Source organism: Perna viridis, chromosome 2 (assembly GCF_037379345.1).
Source record: "Perna viridis isolate PV_CMFRI_1.1 ecotype Kerala chromosome 2, ASM3737934v1, whole genome shotgun sequence".
Lineage (NCBI taxonomy): Eukaryota > Metazoa > Mollusca > Bivalvia > Mytilida > Mytilidae > Perna > Perna viridis.
Window position 1 is genome coordinate 56,357,163 of NC_142446.1, and position 23,421 is coordinate 56,380,583.

The 23,421-nt window shown below is 32.7% G+C and overlaps 1 protein-coding gene across 2 annotated transcripts; it reads left to right on the forward strand.

Moving 5' to 3' along the window:
* The first annotated feature begins 25 nt into the window (after positions 1-25).
* LOC148626155 (DNA mismatch repair protein Mlh3-like) lies at positions 26-22,873 on the forward strand. Of its 2 annotated transcripts, none has more exons than XM_088569894.1 (15): positions 26-90; positions 1,153-1,395; positions 2,262-6,229; positions 7,156-7,248; positions 8,100-8,252; positions 9,029-9,093; positions 9,485-9,589; positions 10,704-10,755; positions 11,402-11,485; positions 12,989-13,117; positions 13,801-13,931; positions 15,123-15,146; positions 16,126-16,204; positions 20,526-20,665; positions 21,571-22,873. In XM_088569894.1, the coding sequence occupies exons 2-15, from the start codon at positions 1,172-1,174 to the stop codon at positions 21,622-21,624; spliced, it is 5,301 nt and encodes a 1,766-aa protein (XP_088426020.1). In that variant the 5' UTR covers positions 26-90; positions 1,153-1,171; the 3' UTR covers positions 21,625-22,873. The 2 variants fall into 2 exon arrangements, with proteins under 2 accessions (XP_088426020.1, XP_088426021.1); XM_088569895.1 differs by having other exon boundaries at positions 28-97.
* Positions 22,874-23,421: the final 548 nt, after the last annotated feature.

Below are 23,421 nucleotides of genomic sequence, written 5' to 3' on the forward strand. Positions count from 1 at the left end.
TACGAAAATAAAGTTGAATAACTTCCTGTAGAATGCTAGCAGACAGCTGAGAAAACTGCTGAGCAGCACAAATTGCATTTTTAATGCAAAGTATGAAGTATCTGTCTATATATCTTGTTTAAAAAAATTGTCACAGACCATATTCATATATACTGTTACTTTCTACTAACGTTTTATGAGAAACATGAAACACTCCCGAAGAAACATACCCACTTGATCTTGGAATATAGGTTCATTTCTTGCAAAACTGTCCTTTATTTATTTAGGGGTACCAAGTCACCTTAAAAAACTAAAACAGAAACGGAGGGTACCAATATATGTGTTTTTTTTCTCAATGCCTTATGTGTTTTAACTTCAGGGATACATTTAGCTAGGGGTCCTACATGATATACATAATACAGTAAACATAGCCATAGGCAGTTGGAGACATTTGTTTCTCCAACACTCAGGTCAGAGTTAGTCGGTGAAATACTGTGTCAGTCAGATTTTTTCTCGGTGAAATATGATTGTTACACCCACCCAGCTGGGACATCGTATATTCTGGTTGTTATTTGTGTATGGAGAATCACTGGCCTGGGTGTGAAATTCACCCAGCAAGGTGAAGTTAATCTCATTGATCTCTGCTAACCATATGCACTATTTATAATATGTATAATAGAGTGTGTCTTTTCCTTTGAATAGCCATATATAGGTTGTGGGACCCTTAAACTACATGAAGGCATTTAATAGCACTAATTTACTTAAGAGGTGTCGTATATAATATAGTGTGTTTTGCCGTTGTATAGTTGTATATAGCTTGTGGGAACCTTAAACTACATAAAGGCATTATAGCATTACTTTACTTTAGGCACCTGAAAATTGAAATTATAACCCCATAAATGTGAAGTGACGTCATAAAGAAATGTGAAAACTAACTTGTTGGGGGCGGTGGGGGCGGGGGGTTCCAGTCACACATGTTCATTAGACACAGAATGGTAGTGTCCATGGAAAACACAACACAGACAACCTGTACTTTCTTATAGTATTAACAAGTAAAGTAAAAGAATCATTGTATGTGGTTATTAGTGAGCCCTTATTCTAATAATTATATTATACAACTATTTGTGTTTCTATACATATTGAAAGTAAATGCTACATGTATTTATATTCCAGTTGATGCTTCATTTGATGAATGGGTGACCGAATTGCAAGTCTACCGAAAGATGTAAGGTCACTGTTAAGAACAGGAGTGGCCATTACAACTGTAGCACAATGTGTGGAAGAATTAGTGACCAATGCATTGGATGCAGGAGCTACCTGTTTGGCCATCAGAGTAGACTTGTCCTGTTTCAAAATTCAAGTGGTTGATAATGGAAAAGGGGTCAAATTTGAGGACTTAGCACTGATTGGTGAAAGGTGATGTGAATATGATCTTGATGACATTGATACACTGTACCTAAAAGTTCTTGAATTTTTGTACTATCTTCTACAATGTGATACTAACAATTTGTTAAACCATTGGTCTGTAATACCACTAAATATAGTACCAAAATACATATTCATAATACATGTAATTATTATTATGTGCAATTACATTAACTTAAGTACCAGTCCATATAAAATTCAGACAGTGCCAATATTAAAAAGATTCGTGGTGAAGATAAAACCCACCAAACAAATTATGCTTTTTCAATCTACATATGCTATATTTTTACATACAATTATTCTTTCCATATTCTGATTTGTACTTTTGAGAAAGTCATACATTTATCTCTCACTAAAATCAACCAAATCAAACATAATCAAGAACAATAACTCTAGTCAATTTCATGTACAATCTATATAATTTTTATCTCAAAAGCACAACTTCCAAAATGAAAACCTAAGACTGATTATGTGATCAGTAACTGTTTCTGAACAAGAAATAATAGTGAGTTCACTTGGTTTTTGACATACATTAATCACCTCCTGTCTGGTTTTTATTAAGACTGCTACTTAAATGAAATAGCAATCCTTGTTGTAACTATTTTGTCACTTTGCAGTAAATGTAGTTTGGGAAAATATGAAATGAATTTCCATCACATTTTTATGTACTGTTTATATTAAAGAAGAATTATCAAAATTTTCTAAATGAGAATATTTGTAAACATTACATAATTTTATATAACACTATGCAAGTTGACCGAGAAGGCTGTATGTTCGTTGAAACAATACTTTTGTATACAATGTACTACAATTTTGTTGACAATGTATGTTGTTCTTTATCATGCTTTATTTTGTAGGTATGCAACAAGTAAATGCCATGAGGTCAGTGACTTGGAAAATCTTTGTTATTTTGGATACAGAGGTGAGGCCATAGCAAGTATACGTGACATAAGCAATATAGTAGAAATCAACACTAGATCAAATAGCAGCAGTCAGACCTATTGTAAAATTTTTCAGCAAGGGAAAGCTCTTCCAGTCTCCGAATCAACTCTACCAAGGTCCTGTCCTGGAACGACAGTTACAGTACACAATCTTTTCTACAATTTACCTGTGAGGAAAAAATGCTGTAACCCAACTTTAGACTTTGAAAAGATCAGGCAAAAAGTTGAGATCATTGCACTTATTAAACCATCTGTGTCTTTTACTCTTAGAAATGACCTAACTGGTCATGTAGTCCTTCAGACCCACAAGACAAACAGTGTACTAAATACATTTAATTATCTATTTAGTCCTGGAAGAGGAGCAGGTCTCACTGAGGTCAATGGAGAGGAAGGGGATTTTAAAGTTAATGGCTACATCAGTAAAAAGGGCTCTAACAAGAAAGACAATCAATTCATATATATTAATGGTAGAAATGTATTGAAGACAAAATTACACAAAATTGTTAATCATCAACTTTCAAAGTCTTTGATTCTTAGGAAGAAACTTGAGTTAACAAGCAATAAGTTTAGAGGACATGTAATGAATACCAGTCCAACAAAAACTACTGATCAACATGCAGTTTATATTCTTGATATTAGTTGTCCATACAAAGAATATGACATAACATTTGAACCAGCAAAAACATTGGTTGAATTCAAAAACTTTGATGGTCTCCAACAATGTTTAGAAAAGATAATTAATAAATTTCTTAGGGAACACAGCCTTCACTTGGGTATACTAGTTGAAGATTTTCAGAAGAAAAGTAGATGTAATGGTGAAGAAGACAATGACACTGACGACAGTCAGGAGCCATCTACAAGTGGATTAAAAAACATAGGTCTGAAACCTAAATGTGATATTAAAACAATGGACAGAGATGGATTGTTTTCAAAAGTTGTGAAACGAAAAATTATGCAAGATTCAACACCAGAATCAGTGGAGAGCACAGATTTTGAGTGTATAAATGATAAAAACAAGTCACCAGACGTAGTTGAAAACAGTATGAGCAAGGGAGGTAATTGTTTCACACCTGCAGACCAGTATTTGAAAGCTAAAACTCCTTTAACACCAAAACTAAATAGGTGTCAAACTGACATAAAGACCACAACATTACGGTCTGTTGATTCAGACAATAATCAATCAAGTTATTCTAAAGGTAAGAATTATGAGTTCCAAAAAGATACTGATGGTGAAATGAGTGAAGACCCATTGCCAAGCCAACAAAAGAGTAAATCATCAAGTTCTGTAAAGAAAACTATGATACGTTTAGATACACCAATGGTTAGAGAAGCTAAAATCAATGTTTCATCATTGTCAAAACTGAGGAAAAGGAGAAACTTCGAGGAATATCCATCATCTCCTAAATCACCAAAAAGTCATGATAGACTCATTGCATTTACAAAACTCAGGGAAAGCTTGAATTCTTCAGATATACGAGAGAAGAAAATGACAAATGGAAAGAAAAATGAACTTCCTCAGTATGAAAATTCATCTCAAACCTGTTCTAAATCACCAGTAAAGCTGTATGTTTCTTCACTGCAGAAATTGAGAAATCTTAGAAGAAGTGGGGAGAGTTCAAAGCATTTAAATGAAGCGTTGCAACCAAACAGAAATTATTTACAAGAAGTAAGAAGATTAAGTACTAGTACTAGTACTGTCTGTGAAAATGAGAATAATAAACTGTCAGCTTCCTGTGATAACCAGTGCAGTACTGCTGTCTTAACTCACAATGAATTGGCAGTTAAGAAAAATAATTTATCAACTTCCTGTGATAATCAATGCAGTACTGCTGTCCTAACTCCTGAGAAATTGGCAGTTGATAGAGAAAATGGTGTCAGGACTAAAACTTTAGATGATCTGAATTCTGTGATGACCAGTAGCATAGCTGAGACAGACTCAGAAAATCATGAAAACTTACAAAGTTTCCATAGTGATCAAACTAAAGGTAAAAGTTGTGCAGTTACTGACATGGACAATACAGTAAGTGATTCAGGGAACAGATTTGCATCTGGAGTGCCTATAGCTGCTGAAAATAAATTTGATTCAGGCGAAGAATCTTCTATAAATATTGACTCAGATTGTGAATTTAAAAATGATACACCTAGTCCAATTGATATTGATGAGGCTTGTGATGCTATAGACAATTGTGTTGCTGAAATTGAAAGTATTATAGCAAGTAAAGGGGCAAGCAATGACAATTTACTTAGTACAAACACCTCAATATCTGACGTTGGAGGTGGGATTTTGGGAGCTACGGGAAGATCTGATATTCATAACAAAAATTTGACCACTTCTGAGAATCTCATTTATACTGCTCAGCCAATTCAGGACTCTCATATAGGACAATCGTATTTAGAAACTGTGAATAAATCAAGGGTTCATTTATTAAATAATCCTGAAAATGAGAATTTGATTGAAAAAACATGTCATGACAGTAAGCAACAGAGATATACTATTGAAGACACAATAAAAGCAGTCACTGAAAAATCTAAGGACAGTTCATCTGAAGTTTATTTGGAATCTGTGATGATGAATAGTCCTACCATAAACAATACTGAACTTTCAAATGACAACATTGATATACCATATCATTCTAACTTCATGGAAAAGATGTATACAATTCCAAGAGATGATGAAAAATTAACTTCTTCTCAATTAAACAATGAAATGACTTTTATGACTTATTTTGATGTAAATGAGACTCAAAGTATTAAGTTTACCATGGAAGCACCTTGTCTTAGACAAAGAAACTCGGGGAAAAAACTACCATTTGACTTTTACATGGAACACACTGGTAGAACTATAATCACCACTTCAGATAGTGAAGTAGATGAGTCATTGATTTGCACAGAATCTATCACTGACATGGATGATTCTGAACCGCTTTACAGCCACATGCAAGAGTTCTCTTTAAGCAGAGATAGTGGCTTGTTGGTGGACTTTCAAGATATGGATGCAACTGACTTGGATATTTTTGATGGATCTAAAGTCTCCATTCCTGAGTTCTTTCCTCGATCTGTTTCACCATGTTTATCTGAGGGATTTTGTCCTGAAATAGAATCTGAAGGATTTTCACCTGCAATTGATGATGGTGGTCTCTCATCCATTGAGACTAGTAGCAATTCCTTGCAAAATGACTCCCAAACTTACAGAGGCTTTGGAATCCATAAATCTCAATCCCTTTCCCAAAAATTGAAGATTTCCATGGAATCAGACTATCATAAAGGAAGTAACAGCTATTATTGTACTACAAATACTTGTACCAGTAACTTAACAAGCAGGACATGTAGTAAATTAACTGAACAGAATGAAGAAGAAATTTTAGATGAAACTAAAGCTCCAGATAGTTCAGAATCATATGACAATAGTGCTGACCCTTATAGTGATTCTCAGATATTTCAATGTAAAGATTGTGTTGGTAATTTTGATGAGGCAAACATTAAGAAAAGTTTAACAAAGGAGAAAACTGTCATTGATGACCATTGCCATGTAAGTTTTATTGAAAAGGAGATTGGGCCTGTCTCAGTAACACAAGAGTCTCTCAGTACATTTTCAGAAGTGTCTGGTAGCAAAAGTATGGAAAGATATGAAGTAATACAAGAATGCATTGATGTGTCACCATCAACACCGAAATCAAATATTGCAAATGAGATGAACACAGATGTGTTTTCTCCTGAGGGTGACGTCATTCTTGCTGAAAATGGGAGTCTGCCCAATAATGGTATAAGTTGTGTAAAATCAATAGGATCCAGTGATGAATGTTTCTCACCAGACGGTGACTCACAACTTAGAAGTGTTCAGATGGAATGTAAAACATGGATCCAAGTCAAAGATCCTAAATCAGGTTAGTTTGTTTGTAGTTACAGGATGACATTAGAAAGATATTAAGTAGAAGTCTTTGTAAGGATCATGCAAATTCTGTAACATGTGATACGCCTCCAAAAGGCTACATAATTTTATTTTTTTATTTTGTTGTTTTGTGGGTCTGTATGATGAAATGTATTATCATTCATTCCAATCTTTCCGCTCATAGGAGATAATCTACATTGAAAATCCAATAGTTTCTATTGTATTTTAGTGTCATTTTTACAAAGTTAACTCCCTTAATTTTGAATTCTACAGTACATTTTATATAATTTTTATCTGCTAAGAGCACAGGTTATATGAAAAGCCATATATTAATTTCTGTTTACTATAACATTTGAAACAAAGTATCAAAAATAAAAATATGTAGGCTTTCCAACCATGAATCACATATTGCATGATTCTTGTTTGGAACTGAGTGTCTGAGAGAGCAAGACCAAGAAATTCTTTTCTTTGCCTTTAAAATTGCTTTTCTTAATAGTACATCAATGTTTGTGGGAATCCATTGTATATATAAGACATTATAAGACATTTTAATATGAAGTTAGGACAAATGTTGCATTGCTTTATCTCATTTTTTTTTGTGTGAGACAAGGAAATCTCATATGGCTAAAAAAATGAATGTCCTTGTCTCAAAAGTTGGAAATTAGTTAATATTTGACAAGCAAATGTCATGTTATTTCTCTAAAAATAACTGTAGAATTTTGTTTGTGTGTTATTATTGTATAAATATTTGTGGGAATTCCCATTTACCATGTCACCAGGTCAGGGAAAAGCTTGTTAGCTCACCACAGTCATTGCTGGAGTAATTGATATCGAAATAAAATATGGTAAGCTTTTTTTCAAACAGGCACATGTATTTTAAAAAGGTTTTTTTTTTAAATTTCAATCTTTGTTATTGATTAGGAGAATTGCTTTATGTCAACACTAGAAGTGGGCACAGTATCAATTCAGTAGAATTTTCTCCTCCAGAAGATCTTGAACTGGATTCTAGGAAGGGTAAGTATTCAATTGAATGTAAAATCATTGTTGTGTGTACTCACTTAAATGTAAAATCATTGTATTATCCATTCTAAATAGCATTAAATATCCTCCATTGAAAAATGCAGGTAGAAAGTTTGTCTACGAGAAGTAAGAAATTTAGAAAGCAAAAAGGAATGAGTTAGAAAAAAGAAAGTATGTAAGAGTTGATATACCACCATTGACATTGAATGACTTTGCTTGGTTTTGTTGTCTATGATTATGAGATTGAAAGCATGTAAAATTGGTAGTTGGAAAAGGAAGTGTATTCTAGGGTAATTAAGGGAACCAAGATTCTAGTGGAAATCAAAAGAATGTAACCCAGGGACAAAGACCAGAATGAAAAACAGATAATCAAAACAAAGAACATAAAATAACCAAAATAATACATACAAAGTAACAAAAGTAAATGAGCAACTCTGACTCCACTAAAAACTGGGAGCATGGACCAGGTGCCCTGGTTGAGTAAGTGTCCTCTGCTTTTCTAGAAACATCAGTGTTACAAGTAAGTACATTGATTGTGTTGCTGATGGCAAAGAATTTTAAAAGCTATTAAATCTGCATGTTTTTTGTTTTGTTTTTTTTTTTCATAAACCAAAATTAATGTACATTGATATTTTTTGGTTATGAGTACTTTTGATTATGATCTTCCCTACATATTTGATTTTAATGCTGCTGATGAGAGGTTACTCCTTATACACGTGATCAGCATATTGAAATTTACAATATATAAAACTGGTATTTTTTGTATTTCAGTATTGTTTTTTTTTTTTTTTTTTTTTTTAAATCTATACAGATAAAAATAAAAAATATTCTTATTTTCTTGATAGATGTGACAGAACTGAACACTCCAGTAAATACTGGGAAGAGGGTACCTCCTCTGTCACCAGATTCCAGTTTGTCTATGAGGTTAATGCTTGAAGAACAACTGTCAAAGGATGAAGACGACCTTTCATCTGTCAAGTGGAAAGAGAAAATTAACAGTTTGTACTACTATTAACGTATTGATTTTTGCAGTTGCTAATTTTCACGGATTTGTCATGTAGACATATTCATGGGTATCAGTTTTGATGGTTACGAGAAATTATAGTAGTGTGATACAGTGTTTGAAATCAATATAGGGGGGCACTTTTTTCATGCTTTTCTGTCTACTGCAAATTTGCAAATATTGGTACACCACAAAAATTAATATGTTTACAGTATTTCATTGACAGATATCTAGCATGATTTGTTATTGGTTTTTGCAATCCAACTGTTGAATTTCATAAAACGTTAATGGGTAAAACAAAATGATGTAGTCCAGATATAACTATCTTTTTCATTCAGGATGACTTAAAGCATCACAAATCATTTAGGTAAAAAATTATTTTTCATTTTAGCAACTTACCAGTATAATTATGTGCATTTCTGATAAAACAAACACTGAATTTGGTTATTGATCACCTGTACCACTCAAAGGGTGGGTTGTATATCAGAATCATCTTATCCCTCATCATGCCGTCTCCTAACAATTTTCACCACTATTGTCTTGGCTCCCAATGGATGGATTTATTTCATATCTGGTATGTGGCTATATATAGATGGATCAATCTTTATAAGCCATTTTGGCAACTTCCTGCACAAGTTTGGGTATATCTACATGTAGCATGACTACACATGCAAATTATTAGTATATACAGTAATGCGTCTACAACTCATTTAAAAAGTAGTTACACATGAACAACTGGTCGTAACGTATGGTCTTATATACTTAATTTAGGTACTCAGAAAGTAGAAGATTTGTTCAAAGATTGGGAGAATCCAGTTTTTGCTATGCCTCATAAGGTACAATTACTTTAGACAGGTTGCTGTAAATACAGTCTGTGATGTACACTATACTGTTAATGTATTTCTTTTTGCAAAGTCTTTGAAATGACGGTAACATTTTGTATTGTGTATATTGTATTAGATTATTAATAGATTTGTTAGTGTATCATTTGAATTTAATATTGAGCTTTTCCCTTTTCTAGTAAACCTGTTAAAAAAGTTATAAGAATTTTTAATTGTTGTTGGTTTTCAATCTATTAAAAGGTGGTCTCGCAGTGCTCCCAGTTTTTTTTTTAATGCAACGTGTGACATAACAGAAAACTGGGAGCACTGTGAGATCGGCCTTTGATTAGATTGGTTGGTTTTCTTATTTAGCCAGCCATAAATGTACAAATGATTTACTTTTTAGAGCCTTCCAACTGCACAAATAAACCTGGTGTCAAGAGCAAGCTCAAGAGCTTATAAAGCTTTAAACCCTTGTGTATTTGACAAAGAAATGTTACAGAATTTCAAGGTTATGTGTTACTCTTTTTGTTCAGTGGATGTTATAAATATTGAAACCTTTCTAAACTGAACCCTGAATAATCCTGAAACTGGTCTTAAGGAGGTAGACCTAGGGTAAGAGACACAATTCTTACAAATCATTGGAACATTTGTATTTATCATTTAACATCAATCTCTTGTAAGCATTAAAGTAACTTGGATTGATTTTATTCTGTTTCAAGTAAAAGCTTTGTAGGCTTTTGTGAAATTTAATATGATACAAAAATATTAATACTTTCAATAGTTATATCCATTACCCTAGGTCTATCTCCTTAATCAGACTTGTGGATGAGCTAAGGATTTTATGTAGATTATTATTTTTAATTGGATTGGAATAATGCAGCTAAACCACTGTTACTAAAACACATTTCCTGGGTTAGAAATGTGTTAGCAGGAGATGATTTTTGAATTTTTTATAATGCACACTCTAAATGTCACAGGAGTGTGTTCTAATTGAAAAGTTTTAGTTAAAAATCAAAGAATCAGGCTTACATGATTTGAAGTTTCAGATAGTTTTTGATTTTTGGTTTTTGCATGGGTTCAAATTTACATTCAAAAGTCCTTTCAAGTTTGAAATCAATGAGAGGAACCAAAAGTCCTCAATAAAGTGTCAATAAAATGGGTAGAAGGTCCTGGACCAAGGTGATTGAAATGTCAAAGGTCCTTCGTTAAAAATTTAGAATACCAGACCTCAGACTACCACTAATTTGCACTCTGAACCATAATCCAATCTCAGATGAAACAGTATATTTTGGTTTTGTTGAAAATGCATACTTTATGCCATAGGATTTTTAAATGAAAAGTTTTAATTAAAAATCAATGAGTAAAGATGATGTCATAATTTGGAATGTCAGGTAGTTTTAACTTTTTTTTTCATTTTTGTGATTTTCGACATATTGAATTTTAAGATTTTGTTTCAAACTAAGATATATATATCTTTTACTATTGCAGTTTCTATCATCTCTTGTTCTTAGTTTAAATTCCAATATAAACATGAAACAATCAATAAAATTGTGATGAGAAAATACAACTGTCTTACCACAGTATTTATAGTACAGAATAAAAGAAGTCATCTTTCTTTTCAGGTCTTGGGACAAGTAGATAACAAGTTTATTGCCTGTTCTTTGCAAGCTGATGGTAAGAATTTTGAACCTATTAACATTGAAATAAATAAGAGGAAAATACAATTTTCAAGCCATGAAAAATTAACACAAAAATGCACTAAGGCGAAATTGCTGAGGACAAATAGGTAATTGGGGCAATACACTTCAATACTATATTTTTGTATGCAGTAATGAAAGGTGGCATTTCAAACTCATGGATCCTAAAATTATTTAAGATAAAAAGTACAATAGATAATGGAAATTTCAAGGTTATTAAAAATTCTTACAAAATTTTAATTTTCCTTTTTATAAACATAAATTGTCAAAAGAAATCCAATTTTAATTCAGTCTGCAGGTATTTTCATTAAGTTACCTATGAAGCCAATTTGTAAGAGCTTGTAGTTTACAATGTCTTCCCAAACAGGACATAAAAAATTCAAATATCTATGTCCCAGAAACACAATGTAATTCATGAATTCTGCTTTTTGTACAACCTTTGGGATCGATTTTGGCAGTTGTGCCTTAAACTGTTTTGGTATTGAGGGGCAAAAAGAGGCAAGAAACAAGTATTTTCATTATGTCTTCGGTTGTATAAGGCTACGCCGGGCTGAGCATTTTATTTGAATTCAAAGCAAGTATAAACTGCTAATGTTTAATGATTTTATGTGAATTATTTTCAGATGGTAAGAAGGGGGAAGATTTGTTGGTTTTGATTGATCAACATGCAGCTCATGAAAGGGTTAGACTGGAAAAGTTGACTGAAGGTTTGTTTGATATAACATGATTATGTGGTTCTTGTACCTGGTAACTATTTTAATTTTACTTGTAGAAATAACTTAGTGTCCAGACATCACCTTTGTTCAATTTTAGATACTAATATACAGTCCTTGAACCGATCCACGCAACAATTTGATGGATCGATGACCGTTGACTGGTTGATTGCTGACGCATCGAAGACCGGTGACCGATCTGATTGCAGTTTTATGTAAAATGACGGAAGATCTGTTTTAAATTAAAGACATGTAAAATAAAAGTATAAATTGATGATTAAATGTATTACATTATATAAATATGTGTAAAATTGACAAAGAAAACAACAAAAACCGTAAAATACATTGACTGCTCTGTGGTCACGTGATGCAATCACCAGTTAAATGGATAGGTTTGACGGATCGATGACTGACTGGAAACTGTTCGATGATCGATGATTGATCCCAATTTTTCTTGCACGGATCAGTTCAGGTACTGTAAGCATGAATATCTCTTAACTTTAAGCCCAGAGATATGGGAAACAATAAGTATGGATATCTCGTAACTTTAAGCCTGTAGATATGGGAAACACCTGGCATTACTTTTTGTATAAGAAAGAACAAAACAAAACTTTACTTATTAATTATTTTTAAGTTTTTTTGGGGGGCCACAATCATTTATGGTCTATAATACTTACAGCTTTCAGATATTCAACAATTTTAAAGTACAAGTCTTAGTAAGGGTCAGGCAAAATGGAAAAAAAAGCTATACATGCATTTCAAAAGTTTGACAATATACCAGTACTTTCACTGAAAGGAGTCTTCTATATTCAAAATAACCATTATTTGACTGCATCACAGGATATGTTTGACACTTAAATACCACGAATAAAGCAGGTGGTGATACACCTTGAAGTTTTTTGCAGAACTTTACCGTTGAAATTCTTTTTATATACCCAAAAAACACTATTAGAATGATATAAAGTATCAAGGTAAAGCAATTTTTGATATTTTTCAACCAACTTTCAAATACACGTACATGTATTAATTCTTTCTTGACCATCCAGAATTTGTGTACTATAAAATAGGACTTGCATGGATTTACTCTGATATCAGCAACATTAATTTTCTGTTAGATTGCTGTTAAGTTTTTCATTGTGTCGAGAGCCAGGATATCTTTCAGTGAGCTTGGCTCAAGTTTTTATTCCCTGCCACACAAAGTGGCAAGGTGTTATGTGATACTTTCCGAAAAAATGCTTGTCTGTTTGTTCGTATGTCTGCCCACCCCCCCCCCCTCCCCCTCCCCCCCGATGGTTTCCAGATAACTTGAGAACAGATCAATGAATTTTATTGAAACTTGTACTATAAAATACAGGTTAAGTTCAATTTATCGCAAAAACCAAAAATGTAGTTTAAAATCAAGTTTTGCCATTTAATATTCAATTATTTATGCCCTATTTTCATAGTAATTATTATCATTTATATTCATGTATAGAAAAGTCTGTTATATATTTTCAGAAGTTTATGAAGTACAGAATGACAATAAAGTCATATCTTGTACTGATCTGGTTAAACACGAAGAAATTGATTTACCTGAAGATATTGTACGAGTAATTACCTCGTTCACAGAAGAATTTCAGAGAATAGGTATGTATTATAAAATACTGTTAATTATATAGAAATATAGAAGAATTTCATAGAATATGAATATAGTATTGTAAAATACTGTTAATTATATAGATATATAAAAGAATTTCATAGAATATGAATATAGTATTGTAAAATACTGTTAATTTTCTAGATATATAGAAGAATTTCATAGAATATGAATATAGTATTGTAAAAAATACTGTTAATTACCAGTACATAGTTATATAGAATAATTTCAGAGAAGGTGAATATCATAATATAAAATATTGTTAATTATATAAAATCTAAAAAGAATTTGTGAGAATAGGTAAAATACTAAATAATAACAGAAATATAAACTCAATATTCTGGTCAGGCCAAAGTATGTTGTAATACAGAATTTATTAATGGAACAATATTGGAAATGACATTTTTAAATTGCCTTTAAAGCTTCAAAACTTTGTTTGTGGAATAGTGCATGACTGAAGTATTCATTCTTTAACCCCCCCACCCCCTACCCTCCACCCCAATTCTGTTTTTTTTTATTACAATAATATTAATTTTGATCTTTTATGAGAGTGTATAGTTTTATATTTTTAAAATCTTTTCATTTTCCTGTTATATTCCTTTCTTTAACAAGTCATCCATAAAACTTAAATACTTATGTAAATTTTGAAATGAAGATATATTTCTGTTTTAAGGAGTCAAATTTAATTGGACAAAACAAATAAGGGATAAAGTAACACTACAGTCAGTACCTTCATGTTTTGTGCCAAGGGAAGTCAGTGATGTGAAAAGGAAGAAAGATACTGCTGCAATAAAATCAACAAAGGTAATGTTAGGCAGATCAATTACAGTGAAACCTGTCTAAATTGAAGTATGAACCCCATTTAGGCTTCAATAGCACTCCAGATAAGAATCATGCAAAATGTGATTCATTGTTGGAAAGCCTACATATTTTTATTTTTTATATTTTGTTTAAAATGTTAAAGTTAACAGAAATTAACATGTGGCTCTTTGTATAACTCTTGTTCTTAGGAGATAAAAATATATAGAATGTACTTACTGTAGAATTCAAAATTAAGGATGATAACTCTGTAAATGATAATGAAATACAATAGAAACTATTGGATTTTCAATGTTGATTATCTCCTAAGAGAAGACAGATTGGAATAAATAATTATATATTTCATCTTATAGACCTATAAAGCAACTTATTAACAAAAATAAAAATGTGTAGCCTTTTTTAGATGTTTCACATATTACATAATTTGCATGATTCTTAGCTGGAGTACTACTTACAATTGGTTGGGTTTAAATGTGTGTTTTGGTTTACCAAGGTTAAAGATATAAAAGAACCTTTAAACCTCACATTGCATAATGACATTTTTTTTTCAAATTTTTTAAAAGTTTGTATAGTCTCCTGTCTAGGTGAGCAAAAAACTTATGATGAGACAACCTTTCAATGCAAGAAATTATACAGTATTAATGAAAATCAACTCAGCATGTCATTTAACACAAATCCGAGTAAAGGACTAGGTGCATTAAGGGATGTTTTTGCCCCCTGGTAAAATTTAAGAAAACAGGCTATTTTGACTAATGATTATGACTTAAATGTACAGTACATATAAGTTAAAAGCTTTAGAATTAACACTTTTGTTCAGCAAGTAAAAGTTTGCAATGACTCAAACATCAATTTCCACGAAAATAAGGGGCCAATTTTGCCCGTAAATGTACCTCAATTTTTGATAAATAAAATATTACCATTCTTGCATGGACAAAATATCAGTTTTTAAATTGCAAAGTGAGAAAAATATAGTGAAATTGGAGTGTGCACATTAAGTTAACTGTCTAGTGTTAGATCAGACTTTGAAAGGATTTTTTGATACAGTGTTTAGGAACTTAGATTAATTCTACAACTTAAGTCTTGACATGCAGTAGAACCTGTATTGATTAAAAGCCTTTTTGTTTCGTTTTCAATTTCCAAAACAAATTTGATTTCTCTCATATATCTTTTTTTCAGATATTAATTAAAGAATATACAGAGGTAAGCTTATATGAAAAGAGATAAAGCAATATCCGTTTGCACTGGCTAAAAGCTTTAGACTTAAAGTTTTAATTTGCAAGCCTACCAAAACTTCAATTATATATGAAAAACAACACTTTGACAGTATTCATACTATGATGGTATTCACAATATGACAGTATTCATACTATGATGGTGTTCACACTATGACAGTATTCACACTATGATTGTATTCACACTATGACAGTATTCATACTATGATGGTTTTCACAATATGACAGTATTCACACTATGATTGGACCCGTGCAGGTCTGGGTGGCAAAAGAATAGGCCTGCAGCAGTGCTAAGCTTGTTGTAAAAGGCGACTAAATAGTGCTCAGAACCTTAGCTGGGCGCTAGTGCGCTCTACCAACATAGCAACTGGGTTGTGTGCCCCAGGTGGTGGAATGGGGTACCCCTGGTGTGTTACATGCTGGGATTGTCAGGCTATAATGCGGAAAACCAGACCACAAACCATAGTGGTGCACCGTGTTGGGAAAGATGCCACGTTCCTCGCACGTTAAAAAACCTTACTGTGGTATTCTCCCGGAGTAGGGACCATAGGGCTCCGCCACAGGAGGCTAGATTGCCCGATCTTACCCACCTCTCTATTTCCAGTGGCAATCAAAATTTGTCGATCCCATTATCCTTGTGTCCCATCCCATTTTTCATTTCATCATCATTTCATGTTCATTTTATCATCCATTTCATGTTCATTGCCTGAATATAGCTGAAATATTGCTGCTCGGGCTTTAAACCCCAACAAACAAACAAACACTAGAATTGTATTCACAATATGACAGTATTCACACTATGATTGTATTCACAATATGACAGTACATTGTGTATTTACACTATGATTGTATTCACAATATGACAGTATTCAAACTATGATGGTTTTCACACTATGATGATATTCACTCTATAAATCACACCATGATAACAATGTTTATCTTTTTAGGTTCTGCAAGATACAGGAGGTTCAAGTGGAAGACTTCCAAGTACAATTCACAAAGTATTGTGCTCCCAGGCATGTCATGGTATGTTTGGTCAATGCTGAAAAAGGGCAATAACTTTCTTAATGCTGAAATTGCCAAAAGTATTTAGTATTTCTGTCACTTTCATGTTCATCGTCTGAATATAGCTGAAATATTGCTGCTCGGACGTTAAACCCCAACAAACAAACATTTCTGTCTGTTCCATAGGCAAAATATTGTTATTTAATTTCCCAATTACAATGCATTAAATATCTTGTTCAGTAAATTCACAATTTCACAATTGAATCAACATCTCAAAAAGGAATCTGAGCTAATTCAGTATAAGCTAATTTAGTTCTTGAAGATTCCAAAACCAAATTCATATTCAATGAAGGTGATCAGTTCAGAATGAAGTACTGAAATAAAGGCAGTAGTCAAAAGGAATACTCTGAAAGGTAAATCTGTATAACAAATGGTTGTACCAAGGTAAAAACCAGTGTCATATGATATTTTGACCCCCCTCCTGCAAAATATTGACCCTGGGGTTAAAATATCATATGATACCTTAACCAAGTGGTCAATATATCATATGAAATTTTGACCCCCGGGGTTATTTTAACATAACCCCCCTACAGGGGGGTTAATTTATCACTTCATCATAGAAAGGGGTTAAAATTTCATAACAGTAGGGGTTAATTTATCGCAGCAGGGGGGGGGGCTAAAATATCATAACAGGGGTTAATTTATGGCAGTGGGGAGTTAAAGTATAGCAACAGGGGGATTAATATATCAAAGCAGGGGGTTAAAATATCATAACAAGGGTTAAAACATTGCAGTAAAGGGGCTAAAAGGTCATATGGTGGAGGTTGAAAAATCACAGCAGGGGGTTAAAATATCATGGCAAGGGGTTTAAATTTCATAACAGGGGGGTTAATTTATCGCAGCTGGGGGGCTTAAAATTTCATAATGGGGGTTAATTTATTGCAGTTGGGGGGTTTAAAATATCGCAGCAGGGGGGTTAAAATATCATAAATGGGGGGGATCGATTTATCACAGCAGGGTTGTTATTTCTTTCAAAAATCTTCTCCTCTGACACTACACTACTCGACCAATTAAAACCCAACTTGGTATTTAATGTTCCTTGGTGTATCCTGCATAGAACTGATGTGGGGATTTTTGATGTGTCGAAAAACATGGCTGCCGTTACTAAAAATAGAACATAGAGGTCAGACAGTAGATTTTCCTATATACATGTATCTCCAAAACCGTTAGATTTAGCCAAATTCTTTCAATAGCTGAAATGAACCTTATTATTAGGACTACAAAAGTTTTCAGGGATGAAAGTTGTCAAACAATTCCTATTAAGAGTTATTGCCCTTGAAAGGGGAAAATGACTTTTTTCACTGTTTTCAGTCAATATCTTGAAAACTGTGATAGATTAAAAGAAACTTTTAATTGTTGAAATGATCCTTATAAGTCCTACCAAAGACTTCTTGAGTCAAAATTGTTGGACAACTTCTTGTTAAACTTATTGCCTTTGAAAGGCAAAATTCAACCAGGTGAGCAATTCAGGCTCCTGGGAGCCTCTTGTTAATTTTGGAATAATTTTGTTTTCTTTTATTCTTATGAAAATCCCTGGCTGTGTTCAGATATGTCAGACTATTTTCGAGATATAAGGGGTCAAAGGGTCACACCCCAAAAAAATCAAGTTTTTAAATTTTTGATTTCCAAATTTTTTTTTCTTGTGTTCCTAATGAAAATTCCTGCCTGTGCTTTTTAATTTTGGATATCTCTTTATGTTTTTCAAACTATAAAGGCCACCCAAAAAAAAATGAACATTTTAGCTTTGTTCAGATTTTGATTTTTTTTTATTGATTTTTCATTATAATACCTGCTTACATTTTTCAATTAGATTTCAGATATCTCTTACATTGTTCAAGTAAGGGCCAAAGGGGATCATGCCTCCCAAAAAAAACAACTATTTAAAAAATTTTGGTCAGATTTAAAAGAAAATTTAGTATTATTTTCCTCTTGAAAATTCAGATATCAGATATCTCTTACATTATTTATGAATTTTAAGGGGTCAAAGGGAACATGCCCCAAAAAATGAACTTTTGAGCTCACCTCAAAGGATTTTTGCAAATAACTCAAAAACAGTTGGGTTCAGCTAAAATCTGGCAGTGGATAAAATTGTTCAGTATGATGGGATGGACCTACATGTATGCCAATATTTACAGAAAGATCTGTTGATGGATGTTTGAGTTATAGGTCCTGAAAAGAATTTTTTTTTCTGAATTTTACATTTTTAACTGAAAATCTTATCCTATGAAACTACTGGGTAGATTGGAACAAAACTTGGCATGAATTTTCTGTACAACATCTTTAACAATCTGTGTGTGTGTGTTTTTGATCTTGCGAAAAACATGGCTACAGTACTAAAAATAGACCATTATGGTAAAATAGCCAAATTATGCGAATAACTCAAAAGGGTTAAGCTCAAGTCTGGCAGGGAGTAGAATAGTTCTGCATGATGGGATGAACCTATGCCGAATAAGTGGTGCACAATTGGTCCCCATGGGAATTCCAAGAATTTGACAATAAAAGGTTTCACCATAGTGTATGAAAATATTGTCAAACAGGAATTCAAGTGCTGTAAGCATTTCAAAAGAAGTAGTCTTCATGTTTTTCATTACTGAAAATGATCTAAAAGTATTTGAACAAATATATATATGAGATTATGTGGAAGTGTAGTGTATAAAGTTTAAAAATAAAAACTTTGAAAAATTGTTTACGACACAACAACAAAGTACAACAGACAACGACGATAGACGCCAACTGATAGCAATAGCTATTATGGCCTTTTAGGCCAGATTAGCTAAAAATGTCAACTTCTCAGTAAAGGGTCAAAGATTTTTTTTCTTCAACTTTCTATACATGATTTATTTCTAACATCTATTTGCATTTTGTGCTGAGACAGTTAACTTGGGTATAAGTGAATAGTTCACAATGAATTAGTACCAACAGATGTCATGCCACAACAGTAAAGCTGGCATTGATTTTGAGGGTTGTGATTTGAACTATTTTGGAGTTGGGGCCAAAAAGGGTCTAGTACAGTTTTTTTCTGGTGTCCTCACAATGACTTCAGACAAAGTTTAAAGTTCTGTAAAATGTGTGGATGCCAATGAAATTGTACAAAAAGATGGCTACGGTTGAAGCTGGCTAGGGTCATGACTTGAACCATTTGAAATTGAAAACAAAAATGGGCCAGCAATGAGCATTTTCCTGTTGTTCCCAATGTCTTACATAAAAGTTAATAGATTTCTATGATATTGAATACAAGTTTCCAAGTAACTACTTTAATATTGATTTTTCAGGGTAATTTCTCTGATCCTTGACAATAAGGTTCCAAAGGGCTAAAAGTAGTTAAAAACTTCATAAAGATAGCAATTTTTAAGTACAGGTCTGCCTAAAATCCAGGCAGGAGCTTATAATTAGTGATTCATGCCTTTCTTGATCATAAATATCGTTAATTGGAAATCATTTAGCGCCATAGAAACTCTTTTAGGAAATATAAATGCAAATAAAAGTAGTTCACTGGAGATATAAGATTTGGTAATGTCCTACTACAGAAAACATAAGGAAATATTTCCCACCAGAATATTTACACTATAACCAGTTAAAAAATAATTCAAGATATAAAGCAGATCCCAAATATTTTTTGATGGATATCCTTCAGTGAGCCTCATAGAAACTGTATTAAAAAATAAAATTGCAAATGAAAGTTGCTCAATGGAGATATCAATAGTTATTTTAACCCCCTGGTGCGATAAATTGACCCCCTGTGATGATATTTTAACCCCCCTACTACAATAAATTAACCCCCCTATTATGATATTTTAGCCCCTGCTGTGATATTGTACCCCCACCCCCCGCTACGATATATTAATCACCCTATTATGATATTTTATCCCCCTGCTGTGATTAATTAACCCCCCTGTTATGATATTATAACCCCCTGCTGTGATAAATTAAACCTCTGTTATGATATTTTAACCCCCCTCCTGTGATAAATTAACACCCCCCCCCACCTGCTGCAATAAATTAACCCCCCCTGTTATGATATTTTTACTCATTTGTTTTATTCAACTTGCAATTGGGGGGTTAAAATATCATACAGGGGGGTCAATATTTCGTGGGGGTCAAAATATCATATTTAATTTTTGCTCAGCAAATTATGCCATACTTTGTATTGCTCTTGTTTAGATTTGTAAGTTCAAAAGGAGTTTGGTTTAGACAGGTTTCACTGTAAAACAGCACTTTTGATTTTGCTTACTTCTGTTTTAAATCATATCAAGATCATAATCTGAATACTTCAAATTTACAGGTGCAATTAAGTTTGGTGACCCACTATCTTTGGGAGAATGTGAAGATTTATTGAGAGACTTGGCAAAGTGTAAGCTACCTTTCCAATGTGCACATGGTAGACCCTCTGTTGTTCCATTGATTCAGCTGGCTGGAAATAAGGTTTGTATCTGTTAGTTTCTTCATTACAAATGACTGGTTTTCTTCTGTTTAGCTCACCTGGAACAGAGGTTTAAATGCAGATCTGTTTATACTACTTGATGATAATCAATATTTTTCACAGTATTCTATGGAAATGATCAGTAAAATCCTGAACTTTCTAAAATTTTAACAAAGGTACTATGGAGATATTCACAATCTGTAGAGCATAATTTGCAGTCAAAATTTGTATGAGTAAACACCTCTGTAAATGCCAACACTTTGTGTCTGCCATCTGTAAACTTTAAGTTTGTAATCAACTTTTAAAAAGAACCTTGATTGAATTGAACCAGATTTGAGAGGAAGTATGGAAAAGCCTTGACAAACAAGATAACTGCTAGAGACATTTTTTCTATGATTTGCCAGTTTTCAATGCTCAAGTCTCTTTGAAACCACAGGTATAATAATATAATACCAATATATTGAACTTTATAGCGTTGTTGATCTAAATGATCAAAGTTGCATTTGAAACCTTTATTGGAAAACACATTTTAGCCGATATCTCTGCTCAAGGTTGAGTGAAAATACTGGAAAAACAGTGATAGATATTTTGATTAGTATCATGAATTAAGATAATTCAGGAGTCTTCACAGGTTTCATGGATAAAATTTTACTTAACAAGAGTTTGAGTTTCATTATACCTACTGTTCTGGTAACTCAGACACCTCAAAGAGAAATCCAAATGCATGATGATAACTGGGTAAGAACTTTCTTAATACTGCTTTTGTCAAAGTGTATTGCTAAATTATTAAATAGAAACAACCTAACAGGAGTTATTCCTGAATAGATCATTTGTGTCGAAATGATTTTTTTCATACATGTAGAATAATAAAGCAGTACATGTGTTAGCATTTTTTTTTATTTTTTAGGATCATAAAAAACGTCCAAATCTGTGGAAGATTGCCAAAAACTTACAGCGGTGATTTCAATAACACTTCATCCTCAGATGATTTCAACAACACTACATCCTCAGATGATTTCAGCAACACTTCATCCTCAGATGATTTCAATAACACTACATCCTCAGATGATTTCAACAACACTACATCCTCAGATGATTTCTACAACACTTTACCCTCAGATTATTTCAACAACACTACATCCCCAGATGGTACATTGTTTATCCATGTTTGTCTTTTGTGGTCATACATACATCAACCTCATCTGTAATAGAATGTCAGTCTTTCAATGTAAATGCTTATAACCATTCTTTGTTATTTTTTTAATTGATCAAAGGTGATAAAGTATCATTCCAAGGAGTTCATTTCAATTTTTTTCTCAGATACATGTATAATGTTTATTTACATGTATGCTTTTGAAGACCTCTTAAAATTTCTGTACTGTAGAATTAATTCTCTTCTTATCAAGTGATATTACAGTGAAACTGGCATTAATGGAACCCTGAATGTACTAAAAACCTGTCTAAATCACACACTTATTAAAGTTTCGTCATATAAACCCTTGTAAACTGAACAAACTTTACAGTCCAAAAGGGGTTCATTTTAGGCTGATTTTACTGTACATACTACTGTGAAAGTACATTTATTCATGGATATCAATTTTCATGGATTGCAGACAAATCATAGGAACTTGAATTTGAATTTGGTTTGAGTCAACCTTGAAATCCACAAAAATTGGTACCCCACAAATATAAATACTTTCACAGTATCATATTTGTTTTCAGTAACTAGAGAACCTTGATTTTTATAGTGTCAACTGTATTATTGAATTAAGACTCAGTCTCCCCATACCTGTATACTCTCCCCCATTAGGGGGGAGACTCCCACAAAGTCAATGAAAAATTTAGGATCTCCCGCATAAAAATATTTGTGAAAATGGGAAGTTTTTGGTGAACATTAATATATTTTCTGTGAAAAATACTAAATTATTGTATATATGCATCAAACATTTGCTTTTATGTTAAATTCTCCCAAGTGAGGCAGTGTCAATGGAGGAAAATCTCTCACATGAACTGTTCCAAAGATTAACAGGTATGTCTCCCTATTTGCTATAAAGATTATGCAGCACTTATATGTATTACTATCTATTGTGTATATACATGTACATGTATAGAGTGCAAGGAACTTGATACGAACATTCATTATCATTTATCTTTAGCAAACTGTGATCAAATAAATACTGTGATATCAATAAATATTCTTTTAAATATCATGTTTTGATTTCTTTGTCTTTTTTATATGTCCAGTTATTTTGTAATCTGCTTTCCCTTTCACAAAAACTCGTAAATGTAAAATTAGTCATAAGTTATGATGTCATAGAAGATCAAAGTACTTACCACTTATTTATCTCTCTTATGATTTTTTGTAAACATGACCATTCTACTATCATGTTAAAGCCCATTTATTAAGTGGATACATATTAATGTCCCATGTAACGATGTTGCACAGGGTATAGATAGAATGTTTTGGCTAGTTTGCCCACCCATTATCACTATGGTGTGTTCTGAATAGTAATAATTTGTTTATGGTATAAAGTTTGGAAAGCGGTAGATTTTCTGTTTCAACGGTAGAACAGTAGGAAGGTTCTAATTCCGGTAGAATTGAACTACCACCGGTAGGTTCACATGTATTCAATACAGTTTTCAGTTTTTTGTTTATTTTGGGGTTTTTTTTGTGAAATTTTTTGAATTGTTTATTTGTAATGATGTAAGCTCCCTTTCAGTTTTGTAAATTTTTTGTTTCACAATTCAGAGTAATGAG

Excerpts from the sequence above, each read along its gene's own strand:
- LOC148626155 (XM_088569894.1), top strand. The coding sequence starts at position 1,172 with ATGGGTGACCGAATTGCAAGTCTACCGAAAGATGTAAGGTCACTGTTA. Across the intron at positions 9,590-10,703 it reads AAATGTTACAGAATTTCAAG|GTCTTGGGACAAGTAGATAA; the intron begins GTTATGTGTTAC and ends CTTTCTTTTCAG. Across the intron at positions 15,147-16,125 it reads TAATTAAAGAATATACAGAG|GTTCTGCAAGATACAGGAGG; the intron begins GTAAGCTTATAT and ends TTATCTTTTTAG.